This window comes from Struthio camelus, chromosome 1 (genome assembly GCF_040807025.1).
Source record: "Struthio camelus isolate bStrCam1 chromosome 1, bStrCam1.hap1, whole genome shotgun sequence".
Classification (NCBI taxonomy): Eukaryota; Metazoa; Chordata; class Aves; order Struthioniformes; family Struthionidae; genus Struthio; species Struthio camelus.
The window spans coordinates 222,715,102-222,730,130 of record NC_090942.1 but is presented as its reverse complement, the minus strand read 5'-3'; the positions used below and the strand labels follow the sequence as shown (position 1 = coordinate 222,730,130).

Sequence of the window (15,029 nt, the reverse complement as noted above, 5' to 3'; positions counted from 1 at the left end):
ACCCCTACCTCCAACCCCTCCAGTGCAGACAGCTTCCCTGAGCTCTTCTCCAGACCCTGCAGCACCCCAGGAGCACCCCAAGGCACCACAGGGCCTCCTCTGCCCAGCACAGCTGCCAAAGCAGGCAAGACGCCAGGCTGGGGGGTGTCAGTGCCACCGGCACCTTATGGGGGGGACCCAGGGCCCTGCCAGGCCTGCTCCACGGCACGCGTCATGGCACAGGATCGCCAGAGGTGACTCCTTCCCTTCGGTGCCACCGTCCTGGCACCGCAGGGTATAAGCCACCCCCAGCGCTGCACCTCCGCTCCCCTCTGCAGGGGTGTGTTTGGGGCATCTACTGACCTGCGCAGGATGCGAACAGTTGGGTGACGACCCCCATCTCCGGTTACTGAGGCTCTGAGCCATCTATATCCCATCTCACCAGGCTTTTGGAGACCACGGGCAAGAGGAAAAAGCAAGGCTGTGTCCCCCTGCGCGTGGCAGCGCATGCTGCCCGGTCCCCTATTGATGCCATGGGATTTTCTACGGAGGGGGTCAGGATGAAACCTTTAAAAAAAGAAAGAAGAAGGATGCCAAATGGAGGCAGGCTGCCTAGTCTCCTGCTAGCCCGGCTAAAAAAAGCAGGAAACCATATCCCGGGCCTGGAGATGCCAATCTGCTCATGCAAACAACTCCCTGCTTGTTTTCTTTGGAGAGCACCAGCGGGAACGTGCGTTCGCAAATAGAAACCTCGCTGCCCTGCCAGGGAAATATTAACCAGTCGCACAGCTGGGCTCCCGCTGCGGTGGCTACTCGGGGCCGACTGCCCACGAGCAAGAGCCCAGCGAGCCTTCGGCCTCGCTGCAGCAGCGCGGCGTTGGGGTCAGCGCTGTCCCCAGCTTGGCCAAGCCCAGGTCTCCGCTGAGAAGGGACTTCACGCCAGAGATGGCCAAGCCACAGCTCTGTCCCCAGCGGCCCCAAACGTGTCTTCCCCGTCAGGACTGGCCAAAACTCTTCATTAGCCACCCGGCGTCACAGGCGTCTGAGTGGGGCGTAACAGCGGCAGAAAGACACTTGGGTCCCCAAAGAGGGACGTGCAGCGACCCCAGAGGGACTCGGGGACACGGGCGTGATGGAGAGGGAGCCCCAGACAGCTCTGCCATTGACAGCCCCTGAGCGATGAGGATGCAACTTAAAATAGACGCCTGCGTATCCACGCGACACCCAGGGAGGGATATGCAGCCCGGCAGCTCGGGGTTAACCCTCTTCTCCAGCCAGGCACGCAGAGGAAACGCTCCCCGCAAGCCTTCCCGACGCGCCACCCGCCTCCGGAGCGCCTGGCACCGGCCGCAGCGGCAGTCCTGCGCCTGCCCGGCCCCCCTACGCCGCCCCGAGCCTTTCCCCGGAAGATGAAACGCGAGCAGCTTTTCTCTCCCTTTTTCCAGCAGTGACTGCCGGGAGTTTGCAAGAAGTGCAAGTTGCTGGAATATTTTTACACAGATGCTGATTTTTGCTCTCGCTCCTATTGGTCAGGCCACGGTTCCCAAAGACCCAAAAGCAAACACGCTATTTATAGAGAGAGTTCATTTACTGTAGCCATTCCCTTTGAAATTCCTCACCCATCTTCACCATGGCAACCAAGAGAGCCCAGCGAAACAGCCCCACGGGGACCAAACATCAGAGCTTTAAAAAGAGTCATGCTGGGGGAGAGCAGGGGGTGGAAATGGCTGATTTTCTTCTCTGGACACATCCTGGCCTGATCCAGCTGGCCTGCAAACACCACAGTGGAAAACACAATGTACTTGCTTCCACAGGCCCCGTCCATGCAAGCTGGGCTTGATAACTTTGCGATCAAATGTTCTAGAAGATGATCAAGGCCTCTCTTAATATCATGCCCGTATGGCCAGAACAGGTCCTGTTGCTTTGGGTGGACGGATGGAGATGGATGAGTGGACGGAGATGGGTGGATGGACAGAGATGGGTGGGTGGACAGAGATGGGTGGGTAGAGACGGACAGGCAGATGGATGGAGATGTGTGGGTGGAGATGGATGAGTGGATTGATGGAGATGGGTGGATGGAGATGAATGGGAGGATGGAAGGAGATGGGTGGGTGGATGGAGATGGATGAGTAGATGGAGGGAGATGGGTGGGTGGATGGAGATGGATCAGTAGATGGAGGGAGATGGGTGGGTGGACAGGGATGGATGAGTAGATGGAGGGAGATGGGTGGGTGGATGGAGATGGATGGGTGGATGGAGGGAGATGGGTGGGTGGACAGAGATGGATGGGTGGATGGAGGGAGATGGGTGGGTGGATAGAGAAGGATGGGTGGATGGAGGGAGATGGGTGGGTGGATGGAGATGGATGGGTGGATGGAGATGGGTGGGTGGAGGTGGAGCATGGATGGAAGGAAGGAAGGTTCTTCCCTCACAGACAGGAGACAAGGCACTGAGGGTGTGCTAAGGATCTGCTGGACACCAGTCTCACTGCACACAGGGGAAAGCCCAAGGAGAAGGGGAAGAAACACTATATGGACCAAATCCCAGCACTATCAGAGTTGTCTCCATTGCATCTGTCCTTTATGTGACAGGCATCACCTTATCTATCCATGGACTGAACTGGGAAACGAACTACAAACCTCCTCCTAGGCTGCATCTGAGTTTAGCAGAAATCCCTGCTCCAGCTAGGGAGCTGGCATCGGTTTTGCTGGTGGGAGCTGCCCAGTTGGGACCAAGCCCAGATGCTCCTCATGTGGAGGCTGGTCTGCGGTGGGACAGACGGCAGGGTCCCCCAGACCGAGGGACAAAGGGAGACAGCCAGCTGAGATCCCTGTGTATCTCCTTTCTATTCCCTCTCATCGCGAAGAGCCTATGGAAACAGCCTGTTTTGGGAAAGCTCTTTGGAAACGCTCCAAGTCCCATCAAAGGCCTGGCTACCCTCACCACAACCAGCTAAAGCTGCAGAAACAAGACTCAGGAGCCTGGTTTCTGAGCCTCCAGCATTCGCAGGAGGATATTAATGGTGCATGTGCAAATCTGACGGCCCCAGCTGCCCCCGTGCACAGGGCAGGTCGCCAGCCGGCCACTTCCCCCATGGGAGGACAACAGCGAGCTACGCACAGGGCCACCTTCTCCGAGCCGAGAACGTGGGGCCTATGCGGAGAAGAGCCGCAGGAACCCAAAAAACACCAGACACCTTGGCTGCGCATGGAAAAGCCCAGACACGCAGCTCCGTAGGCACATGCGAAGGCAGAGCTGCGGCGGGCGGGCTGCCCAGAAACGCACGGCAGCCTGCGCACAAAGCTCAGCGCATGCGCTCGCACGCGCGGGTGCGCGCCACGGATCGCTCTGTGCGCCGCTGGGTGCGCGTGCTGGGACCACGTACCGCTCCGGGCATCCCTGCGCATGCGCGCTGGGACCACTTATCTCTCCGAGCATCCTCGGCACACTGGTGCCGTGGATCTCCCCGTGCATCCCTGAATGTGCACACCAGCACCACGGATCTCCCCGTGCAACCCTGCACGTGCACGCCGGCACCCACGAAGGGCAGCTCGTCCCTCCGCGCGTGCCGAAAACGGACGCCGGCCCGAGGAGCACCCAGCCCGCCTCCCACCCGCTCGCTGGGGGTGGTACCCACTCCCCCTGCGGCGCCCTGCCAAGACGCCGACCTTCTGGGCTGCCTCGGCCCGGGGCCAATGCCAGCCCCCTGGTGCAGAGCTCGAACCCTCTTGCTCCGGGGCCGTCTCCAGCCCCGTCCAAATTTACGCAGGTTTTTGGGTCCAGATCCCTTTTCTGGCTGTGCTGGGTGGCAGGGGGAGCCATGCAAGCTCACAAAAAGGGACTATTTGGCTCAGCAAAATAAAATCATCCTTGATGATCAAGCACAAGGCTGGGACCAACCTGCATCCTGAAAATTTTGGAGCCCAGCCCCACGCTTGGGAGACTCGGAAGAGCTGCTCCAAAGCGCCCGGCTGCAACCGGCTAGAGCATCGCTTTGCCCGCTGCACCGCACGGCCGGAGGAGCCGGCGTCCTCATCTTTGGCACACGAGGCAATTTGGGCATGTCTGCATGGTCGGTTGTTGCTGGTGGGAATTGATCCAGCTGAAAACACACGCATGGAAAAAAGCCCCCAAAAGCCCTAAATCTGGCTTGTGCCGCTTTCGACCACCGGTGCCGGCCGCAGACTGCTGAAGCCACCCGTTTCCGAACGGCTTTCGCCGTGGGCCGTGCAGCGGAGGAGCTGCAGGCCTGCTGACATCTGCAAAAATCAACCCAAAATATAGACTGCTTCGCCATCCCGCCCCCGAAACCCTGGAATAACAGGAATATTGGGGGTGGTGGTAAAAATACACAGCTGGGATGGACCAGAGCCGGGGTGGGGGGCTCTGTGCCGCAGAGTTTCCTGCAAGAGGCTCCATGGACAAATCCAGGGTGGTGGAAAAGCCGATTCCCAAACCCCGGCTGCTCATCCCCTTGGAATTAAAAAAGGGTGTTTAAGCTGACCCGGCTCCTGGGGCTGTAGGGATTTCATACCCACAGGTGGGGGGAATTTTTCTGCCAGAAAAAAAGGTTTGTGATTCCCCGTCAAGCAACCACGAGGTTTATCTTCGCTCTACCGCAGCCCTCTCTGCCATGCGCGTGGTTCCCGCGCCGGCCGGCCCGGCTGGTGCATCCTAGCAGGAGCATCCAGAGCCCGAAGCCGGGATGGATTTGGCTTCAGCGGGAATAGTCAGGCATCAGCAGCCTTCCTAGCTGTCCTCCTGGTTGCGGGAAGCAGGGTCCTGGCCTCCCTGCGCACCAGTGGGCAGAGTTAAGGGGATTTTGGCAGCGGCGAAGAAAACAGCCCACTTGGCCCCAGCGCTGTGGCTGTTTTGTACCAAACTGAAGTGTCCGGTGTCCCGCGTGGGGCCGAGCCTTAGAGGAGGCTGCCCGGCATGAAAAACACGTTCCCACCGCTGCGATCGTGCCATCCGTGCCCGGGGACACCGCACGGCCGGGATGCTCCTCTGCGGCCGGGAGATTTGCTGCTCCCAAAGGTCGGGCTGCAGAAAGGCCCCTCCGCTCATCTCCCGGCCCCATTTAGAGGGTTTGAGAGTGTTTTTAAGGAGCAGGAGGCCTCCTCGGCCAGGTCTGGGCGCGCGTCCGGGCTTCTACGAGCCGCTTGCACGCATCCTGGCGAGTGGGTCAGGAAAGCAGAGATTTCTACTCCTTCCCGGCTGCCCTGCGGCAGCCATTTCTTTAATGATAGATTTCCAGCCCCGCCGAAAAGCGCGAAAAACTCCCAGCCGCGTCCCAAAACCTGGTTTCTATGGAGACTCGGCAGCGAAGAAAGCAGGGGGAAAGCGAGCGGGGAGACAAATAGCGCTCGGATGCTCAACTCGGGTCAATACATGAACAAGCAGCCGCCACCGAGGCTCAGGGCCGGATCCGGCGCGGCGGTGGGAGCGCTGCCGGCTGGCTGAGCCGTCCCCATCCCGGTCCGAGCCCTGCAGGGTTTTTCCCTCTTTTTTTTTTTTTTTTTTTCTTTCCTCCCCAAATCTGGAGCAAGTCCTTTCAGCCCTCTTTGCGCCAGGCTGCAAATTCCTGCATTTTCCCCGCGGGGATGGAGGCCGGCGGACGGCAGCGGGCGCAGCCGCAGCCCTCGCCGCCGGGGCCGCGCGTTTGCCCGGCGAGGATAAAGCTCGGAGCCGAGGTGTGCCGGCAGCCGGCCCTGCCTACGCCTGGATTACGACACGCCGGCGAGCCTTGTTGTTCTTTCCCAGCAAGACAAAAGTCCGCCGGTGAGCGCGCGCCCGGGACGGGAGGCGTCGGGAACGGCGGCGAAGGGAGCCGGAGGCTCGAAGCGGTCCCCAAACCGGCCGGGCTCCCGATGGTTCTCTGCCCCATCGCTTTCGGGTGAAAAAAAAAGCTATTTTTGCAATGCTCGTGGGGAGACGGGATGCTCCGAGCTTTTCCCTGCGCTGAGCCGAGCCTGGAGCCCGGGGGCTCAATGCAGGGAGGCTCCTCGAGCCAGGTGCGGAGCTGCCTCCAAAGGGAGAAAAGGGAATTTGGGGGGTTCCCCGCAGCCTGGGAAGAGGCAGGTTGGGAGAGAGGATGCTCCAGGCGGCTGTAACAGGGAAAACAGCGGTGGGAAACCAGCCGGGAAGGTCCGTGAGGGCCGGGGTGCGCTGAGCCTCCCGCGTAAATCAGCGCTCGCGCACTCCGCGGGGCCGGCCGCAGCACGCCGGAGCCGGCCGCGTTTTACGCAAGCGGCTCGTTCCTGGGAATCTGACCCCGGCCGTTTCCCTCCGAGCTGCCCCCGCGCAAACGAGCCGCCGGGGAGCGCGAGGCCGCGCACCGAGAGCGATGGCCCCGAGCCCAGCCCGGCTGCCGAGCCGCGGCCGCGGAGGCGTGGGACCGCCTCGGCCTGCCCCCGGCGCCGTCCCCAGGGATGCTCCGGAGGGAGCCGGGCACGGCCGGCGCCGTTGCCTCCGCGAGCGGCCTAGCAAAGGCCCGATGCAACGAGTTGCCCGGCCGGCCCTGCGAAACCACCCCCCCACCTCGAGCGCCCGACGCTCGTGTAAGCCGCCGTCCTCCGTTTTTTCCCGCCCGGCGAAATCCTGGGATGCCGCCGCTTTCCCCCAGCGTGGGGGGGAAAAAAAAAAAAAAGATTTCCCCCCACCAGCCCCAAATTCGCTCCTTTTCACCCCGAGGGGTGCGGGTGAGAACCTGCCCAATTGGTTTTCATACGGGGGCGGGGGGGGGGGAAGAAACGCTCCTCGCCCTGGAGAGCGGCCGCGGGAAGCTCCCGGCCTGCGGCGAGCCGGAGCGGTCCTGAGCCCGCACCCTCAGCCCGCGCAGCTCCCACGCTGCGCCAGAGAGGCGGCTTTTTTAAAAGGAAGACCGGTTTTTCCCAGGCACCCGCCGGTACCTCTAACCATCTGGAAACGACGCTTCAAATTTAGCTGTCCCTGCAAAGCGTCATCTCATCGCCTCCGAGGGGCGTTTCAGCCTCGCCAGGCAGGAGAAGAGAAACAGCGAGGTTTCGGCCCCGAAAAGTGTTCCCAGTCTTCTAAAAGCAACCGGGCAAATACATTAAAGGCTGTTAAAGGCAGTTATAGAGCAGAGCAGGACTCGGCGGAGCTGGCAATCGAGCCGGATCGCGCTGCCCCGGCTCTCGCCGCTGAATTAGAGACGGGGAAATAACTAACTAACTAAATAAATAAGGATCGTTTCTTTTCCGTAGGTCGTGGAGCATGTAAATCTGCCGGCGGAGCCAGCAACGCCGCTGCCAAGTTATATCCGGTCTCGGGCGCTCCGTCCCGTAATTAAAGCAGCTCCCTTCCAGCGCTCGGCTCCCCCTTCGCGCCCCCCCCCCCTGCCCCGGCCCCCGTCTGGTGCCATCTGAAGTAAAACATCCCCCCTCCAATATATAATAAATCAGGGAGAAATAAAATACTGGTTCAAGTCATGTTATGGCCACAGCACAAAGGAACCCGAAAGGCAGGAGAAGCGATGCAAAGATAGGGCTGAAACGGTGCCCTTAAAAGGGAAAATTTGCACCCTCTTCGCCGGGTCCGGCGGGCAGAGGGTTCAGGCAAGGTGAGCAACGTTTTTCCCCCGGGGCCCTGCCTGCTTTTTCGAGGTGAAACACGGCCAAACTGGGCTTCCCAGTTGCCAGGTTCTGGGGTGGAAAGATGCAATTTTCGCCACCCACGTAGCCGGGTTATCGCTAAGAGGAGCCGACGCAACCCGCAGGCGTCTCCGCCGGCAAACCGAGCCGGGGCCGAGCAAGCAAACAGGGAGACGAGAAGACCTCCAGCTACCTTAAAAATAGCGGGTTTTGCCCTGATGTGGCTGGAAAGTCCCTCCGGGACACGGCGGGGAGTCTGGCGGCCACCGGAGAGCCGGGGTCGCCGTTCCCACGTTCCCATGCTGGGAGCATCACTGGGTGCCCCGAGCTCCAAAGGGGAGGCGAAAACGTCGTTGGATTTAGCACAGGTTAACTAAGTTCTTTCCAAGGATGCTTGGCACCCACGGGTCCAGACCTGGCGGTGGGAGACCTTCTGCAGCGCGAAGCTTAAATGCGCCCCGAGAGAGCGCGCGAAGGAAATCGGGCAGGATCCGTCGCGTGGCCGCGGCGGAGCTGCCTCAAACGCCCCTCGCCAGCACCCGGCGCGTGACGTCCGCGGAGTGCGGCCGCGATTTTCCCTTCCGGCTCCTATTCTGTGCCAACAGCTCCGGAGGCGCCTCCGAGCCGGCGCGGGGCCGTGCGGCGGCGAGTTTTTTTTTTTTTTTTGCAAACAGGCGCGCAAAAAGTCGGCGGCGGGAGGGCGGCGGGCGCCGCTGGGCACCCGCTGCGGACAGACGGACGTGGGCCGCTATTTCGGGAGCCTGAAATTTTGGGACACCGGCAAACGAGCACGGTGTCCGTCGGCGAAATAACTCCGCCGCCCGAAGCACATCTCATCGGGAGCGGGGAGAAACCAGGCTCGCTGCCTGAGTCTGGCGGGAAGGAGTTTTTTCCTTGAAAACGCGGGAGAAAAAACGACATCTTTCCCGCGCGCCTGCACTGAGGCGGCCGCCCTCGCCCCAGGGTGCAGATCAAAGCCAGCGCCGCCTGTGCCGCCGGACTGGGTGCTGGCGGGGTCGAAGCAGTGATCTGCAGGCCCTGGATGAGCCGCTTTGCTCTCCGCTTGCTGCTGGTTTTCCCCCTTCCCCGGGACACAGAGATGGGGAAGCTGCCGGGGACCGCTCGGACTCCGACCCCGCGGGAACCGGAGACGGGGACCCAGGTCTGCACCCTCAGCATCCCGCGGGGAAGGATTATCCAGTGCTTTTCCAGCCAGAGCCCAAAGGATCCTCAAAGAAACCCTTTGCATCTGCAATTCCCTGAAGAGGATGGCCGGAGAGGCGGCTTGTCCCACCGCCTGGCCCCCGCGCTCCTCCACGGGAATGGGTATTTCTGGGCTTCGCATGGGCAGCGGCACCGCGCCGGGCGGCTGCAGCCCGCGGGGCTTCGTGGTGAGTTATTAAAAGCCCCCATGGGTGAACGAAGAGCCGAGCGGGGCGCCGCGCGGGAGGAGGCGGCATGGCCCCTGCCAGCACCGCTTCTGCCTCCAGAGCGCGGGAAACAAAGCCAAGCGGCCATCAAATCGGGGCGCGAGAAAATCTCCGCTCCGAGGAGCTCCCAAAACACCGGAACCGGTAGAAAAACGCCGAGGAGGGTAGGGCGGCGGAGGAAACTCCCCTGGTGGCGAAACCCCAGTGCGGGGGGACAACTTGGGGAAAACGCACAAAATCCCTCTCGGAGGACCGACCCCGGAGCAAAAGTCCGATTGCACGAGTCGGGGGGCAGAAACGCCGGTGGGGAGAGGGGGAAATGGTCGTTAGCTGACGCATTTCCGCCGGGATGCACACGGCCTTCGGCCTCGGCGACCCGACCGCACGAGAGCTGGCCTTCCCCCACCGCGCTAAAACGGCCCGCGAACTCCCCAAGGCCGACGGGAAATAGGTTTTCCCAACCCACCCCCCCCAAAACGGGAGCAGGCGCTTTGCGGCCCCAAAGCCAGCGCCCTGCCAAAGCAACGCGCTCTGATTTAGAAATACACAGAAATGCGTGAAACCATTAAACTGGAACGTGCGAAACGTGTGTTTTTCCCCCCGCCCCGCCGAGGTTTCCCGCTTTTTGATGAGTGCCCCTCTCTTTAAAACAGCCCGGTTTACTTCTCCAGCCCTCCGTGCCGCCGCAAACTATCAACAAGCCTCGAGCCGGCCGGAGAGCCAGAAAGTTTTAAGCATCGCGGCTGCAAGAACAACAACAACAACAGCAACAAAAGGCCGTGTTTGTTCCCGCTCGATGCCTTCCCGCCTGGAGGAATTTGAAGAGACATCGATTTTTTTTAGGGGGGGGGTGGAGGGAAACCACCGCTTTGCTCTCACGCCGCAGCGCGATGGGCAGAAAGCGGGGAATAAAAGCCAAGAGTGAGGCTGATCAGAGCCTGCTGCCGGAGGAAAAGGCGACTTCACTCCCGGGTAGAGGCCCCGGGAACGTCGCCTCTCTCCGGAAAGGGCCGGACTTTCCCCTCGGCCATCTGCAAGCACTCCCCCACGTGAACGAAAAGCCTTCGGCCCCCGCGAGGGAAAGCGGGGCCCCGGGCGAAGACAACGCGAGGCTCCGACGTTGGGGGCCTCCAACGTTGAAGGCCTCCAAGGGCGCTCGAAGGCCACCTGAACCTAAGGCGCCCGAGGAGAGACGGGGCACTTACCACTTGCGGCTTGGTCCTGGGGGCCGGTGCGGCGCCGTGGTCCTCCGGCTGCCGTGGGCATCTCGGGAGCTTGGGCTCGGCGGTTGTGGGTGTCGCGGGGGAAGAGCGGGGCGTATCCACAGCGCTGGGGGGCGAGGAGTCACCTGAGTTGAGGGCCAGCATGTAGCGCTTGGTCACATCTTCCAACGAGGGCGGTTGGAGGACGGGCAAGGACTTGACGGGCAGGCGGGAAGGCTCCGGCGTGGGCAGGGGGACGTTGGGGTGGAGGGAGGTGCGAGGCTCGGTTCCGGAGATGGGGATGAAGGTGGCGGGTTCACTGGTGTGTCGGATGTGCTTGGAGGGCGGCCTGGTCTTGCCAAGGGTGCCAGGTGCCGGAGCCGAGGAGGACGGTGGGCGGTTTTCCTGGTGGGCCGCTCGGTTGGTGCGTTTCTTGGAGCTGCGCCTGAGGATGCGAGGAGACAAGACTTCGGCCAGTTTGGGGTCAAAGCCGTAGCCGTGGCTGGCCTCTCCGGAGCTGCCGCTTGCGAGCTGCGTGGGACGACCGCGCTCGGCTGGCTTGGTGGCCTCCTGGCCCACCGCCTCCAGGTCCACCCGTTGCTCCGAGAGGATGGGTTCGCTGCTGGACGGTGGGATGCTCTGCTCCAGCTCGCTGATGGCCTCGCCGGGGCCCTCGAAGCCGGCGCTGGCCAGCTGGCCGCGGCGGCTGGGGTCGCTGAACGACTTCTTCTTGATGGTCTTGCCGTTGCCCTTCTCGTCGATCACTTTGTCCATGGCCCCAGGCTGGCTGACGATGCTCTTGATGACCGTGCTGTAATCCCTCAGCCCGTCGCTACACACCGACAGGTCGCTGGCTGCGCTCCCGGCGTACTCGCACAGGGAGACGGCCGAGGACTCGGGCATGCCCGTCTTGGCGTTCAGCGAGCCCAGGAGGTTGCTGTCAACGGAGAAGTTCTTGGCCTCCTCCGCGACGGGGCATCGCCGGTGGGGCATGGGGTCGCTCAGGGAGCGGTAGGTTTCTCCGTTGGACTCGCCGTTGCTGCCGGTGCTGGAATCAGACCCGTTGGTACCGACCGAGGGGAATTTCCTTCGGCGCCGCATAGTGCTCGGAGTCAGGGGGGCCTCAGAGGATGCTTGGGCCATCAGTTTGCCAGCTGGAGCATCCTCGATGGCCACACCGTCATGGTTCAGCCGAGCGGGGTGCGCGGGGAGAGGCGTTTCACTGCTGCCAGCTCGAAGAGCCTCGCTCTCTCCATCAGGCAATTTCCAGGCTGCCACGGCCTGATGCAGACCCTTGTAGGCCACCCCGGCGAGCCCTGTCTCCGGCTCTGTGACGATGCCCTCATCCGTCAGGCTCGACTCGTGACCTGAGAGCTCTTCCACGGACTTCCTGCAAGAGAGGTTTTCCTCGGACTCCGTTTTCTTCAAACACCGCTTGCTCTCCGTCCTCGCTAGGAGGGATGCGTCCGCTCCCCTCGCGGGCTCTGCAAACTCCTCGGCGCCTTCCACACCTCCGCTGTCCTTCTGCTCCACCGCCAAGCCATAGTCCTGCTGGCAACCAATCCTACTGATCTTCTCAAAGACCTGCCGTGCCTCCTGGATGTACTGGTCTTGGATGACCACGGGGAGCACGTCGTGGTCTCCCCTCTGCCCGCCGTCGCTGTCCGAGGCCGCCCCGTCGTGGTTGCCGGTGCTGGCCAGGAGAAGTTCGGAGGAGCTTTGCTTCATGGCGTTCTGGAGGAACAGTCGGCGAGTCCCCGACTTCTCGGAGCAGGTGAACGACTTGGCGCGCCGCAGCGTGGCCGTGAGGTCCTTGAGGGTGGGTCGCTCGCCCGGCGCCCATCGGGCCGGGGGCTGAGCCGCGTGACGACCCCGGCTTGCCAGGGGGTGGCTGGCTGGGCCGGGGCAGCTTTCGTACCTGCTCCCACCGAGGGTTACCTCCTCCGGCAGCCCGATCCTCACCCCTTTCTTCTTCACCTTCAGCTCCGAGAGGTCTGACTTGAGGAAGCTGAGGAGAGTCAGCGTCTCGGTGGCGATGTCGGGGTTAGACAAGGACTTGCGGTGTTTGGCTCTATCCCCCTCCGGCCCGGGCTGCTGCAGGCTCTCGCTTGCAAAGTCCTGTTTCGCCTTGGCCATGCCTAGGGGCAACTTGGGGCGGACGCGGACCTGAGGCTGCCCCCGAGCGAGGCCGTCGCTCGGCCCAAAACTGGGCGACCGGTACATGCCGTAGCCCACCTGCAAAGCCCGGTTCTGGTTGGGCCAGCACGCCCCGAAGTGCTCTTCTTCCTTCAGCGTCTCCGTGCTGGAGTAGCGGCTGCTGCTCCGCGACCCGCAGGGACTGGCCACCAAGGGCAGGATGTTCACCTTGGAGACGCGGGCCACCACGGGCGCGGGGGCCAGCGGGTAGTGAGGGGTGACCCCGCCGCCCTCCGGGCCGCCTCGCGCCTGCTGCCGACGTCCCTCGGCCTCGGCGTCGCCCGGCAGGCCGCCCGAGTCATGCCGCCCGCCGGCGTCCTCGGGGCCGTCCCGCCCGCCGGCGTCCTTCTTCTTCTTCTTCTTCTTCTTGCGGCCGGAGCGCTTGCGGGGGGTCAACGGGTGGTCGTCGCCTTCGCTACCGGACGAACCCTCGGAGGAACGGCCGGGAGCCGGCGGCTCTTCCTCGCTGCTGGAGAGGCGGCGGGGCGAGGAAGAGGAGGCGGGCGGCTGCGGTTGGGCCGAGCTATGCCAGGAATGCGGGCCGGGCCCCGGCTGCGCGGCGGCGCGGGGCGCCCGCAGCGCCGGGTGCGGGACGCGGCTGCGGGGCGGCGGCGGCGGCGGCTGCTGCTGCGCTCCGCGCCCGGCTCCGGTGCTGCTGCCGCCGCCGCCGCTGCTGCCGCCGCCGCCGCTGCTCCGCCGCGCCGCGTCGGCCGGATCCTGCCGGCAGCTTTCACCGAAGAGTTTGCGCATCGCCGGGACGCTGGGCCAGCGCGGCGGCGGCGGCGGCGGCGGCGGCGGCGGCGGCGGCGATGGTGGTGGTGGCGGTGGTGGCGTCGTTGTCCCCCCCCCGGCATGAACCGGGCCCGGTGGCTCCGGCTCGGCGAAGCGCAGCGAAAGTTGGCGCACCGAAGGGGCCAGGCTGCGAGGCGCCCGGCTCGGCAGCTCGGCGGGCAGCGGCGAAACTTTCCTACCCGGGGAGGAGGAGGAGGAGGAGGAGGAGGAGGAGGAAGGCGGGGAGGAGGCGGGCGGCAAACGCCGGCCCGCCGCGGCCCCCCGCTCGCTGCCCCCCTCCGCCATTGTCTGCCCCCCCCCTCCCGCCGCCTCCTCCGCCCGCTCCCCGGCCCGCACCGCCCCCGCGCCGCCCCCGCGCCGCGGCCCCGGCCCCGCCGCAGGCACCGCCCGGCCCCGCTCCTCCTCCGCGCTGCCAGCAAGCTTCATCCCTCCCGCTTTGTTTTCTCTCCCCTTTTTTTTTTTTTTTTTGGTAACCTCCCTTTTTTTTTTTTTTTTTCCCCCCCCTTCTCCCCCTTCTTTTTTATTTGTTGCATTCAAATAAACTTTCCGCGGGAGGCGGGGTTTCCTCCCGGAGAGAGGGGGATGGTTGCAGCCTCGGGCAAGGGAAGGCAGAAGGAGAACAGGCTAAAGGGAAGCGGGAGGTGGCCCCGCAGCCGCGGAGCGTCCTGCCGCCGCATCGCCGCCGAGTCCCTCCTCGCCGGGGGGCGCGGGGCGCCCTCCCCTCCATCCCCTTCCCTCCCAGCCTGTTCAGGAAAACAGGAGAAGGAAGCAAATATTTGGGCGCCTGGTGACGGTGTGAGTCGGAGCTGGCGGGCGTGCGGTGGGGTTAGGGGAGGGACGGCCGTGGGGTTTCCTTTTTTTTTTTTTTTTTGCCTCCCCCCCCCCCCCAGCCTGAAACATGTGTGGATTTGGCCGGCCCGTTCTCTGCAACCCATCGAGGGGCTTCTGCAGGAGGAGGAAGGCAGGGGAAGGTCGAACACCTCGTTGCCGACTTGCGAGAAACCAAAACTCGCTAAAAGATTTGTTTCCGGAGGCTTTTTCGTATCGGTTGTCGCCGCTTGCTACTTGCCATGCCGTTCGCCCAAGGCAAGACAGTGGATTTATCACTGGCGAAGTGATAAACGGATGAAAGAGCTCGGTCACTGATTTCGGTCCTCCGCCGCCGCGGCCGGACACCGGCTGCATCCGACCCAACCGGGGGTAAAGCAGCAGCAGGGCTGGTTTGGAGGCCGGGTTGCAGCCCAGACTCGGAGCAGAGCCGCGGGGGAGGCCGGGGCTTGCGCCAAACGGCTGGTTTCACCCCCAAGTGCCCGTGTTCAGGGCAGCCGAAGAGGCCCGCAAAACTCAGCGAGCGCCTCCGCCCGCCGCCGCGCAGGGGCCGCGTCCCTCCTGCTCTTAAAAGCACCTTGAGTTGACCTTCCCTCCTCCCACCCCAGGCCAATATTTGCAGCATGTTGGCGATCCCTTGGGCAGTCGCTCCGCCGGGACGTTTCTGCCTGCGCAGGGACCGGGGTAGCGATGGGCCGAGGAGGCAGGGACCACGTGGAGGTCCCGCGTGGGTACCGGTGATCCGGGAGGTCAGGCCAGATTCGTGTCCTTGCGGCTCCTCCTCTCCTAGGGTCCTACCCTACCATGGCACGGGAAGTCTGGTGGATCGCCTGAGTTCACGGGGTAGCAGGATCCTGCTGTCGGAGCCTGGGTTATATCTGCATATATGTCCCCAAATCCTGGCCAGGTAGCCGGGATAAACTGCTTTTTGCTTGCACACCCGAGGCCCGGCGGGGACACGGCCGCGTTGCGCGAGGTGCTGCGCGTCC

General features: G+C 63.4%; 1 protein-coding gene across 2 annotated transcripts in view; it reads right to left on the bottom strand.

Annotated features, from left to right (window-relative positions):
• The window catches only part of ARHGEF17 (Rho guanine nucleotide exchange factor 17), a 41,389-nt gene extending 27,892 nt beyond the window's left edge, over nt 1–13,497 (bottom strand). For both annotated transcript variants that reach the window (XM_068930784.1, XM_068930785.1), the window contains exon 1: nt 10,228–13,497. In XM_068930784.1, the coding sequence (XP_068786885.1) occupies nt 10,228–13,497 (3,270 nt within the window). The remainder of the gene's footprint in view (nt 1–10,227) is intronic.
• Between the last annotated feature and the right edge of the window lie 1,532 nt (nt 13,498–15,029).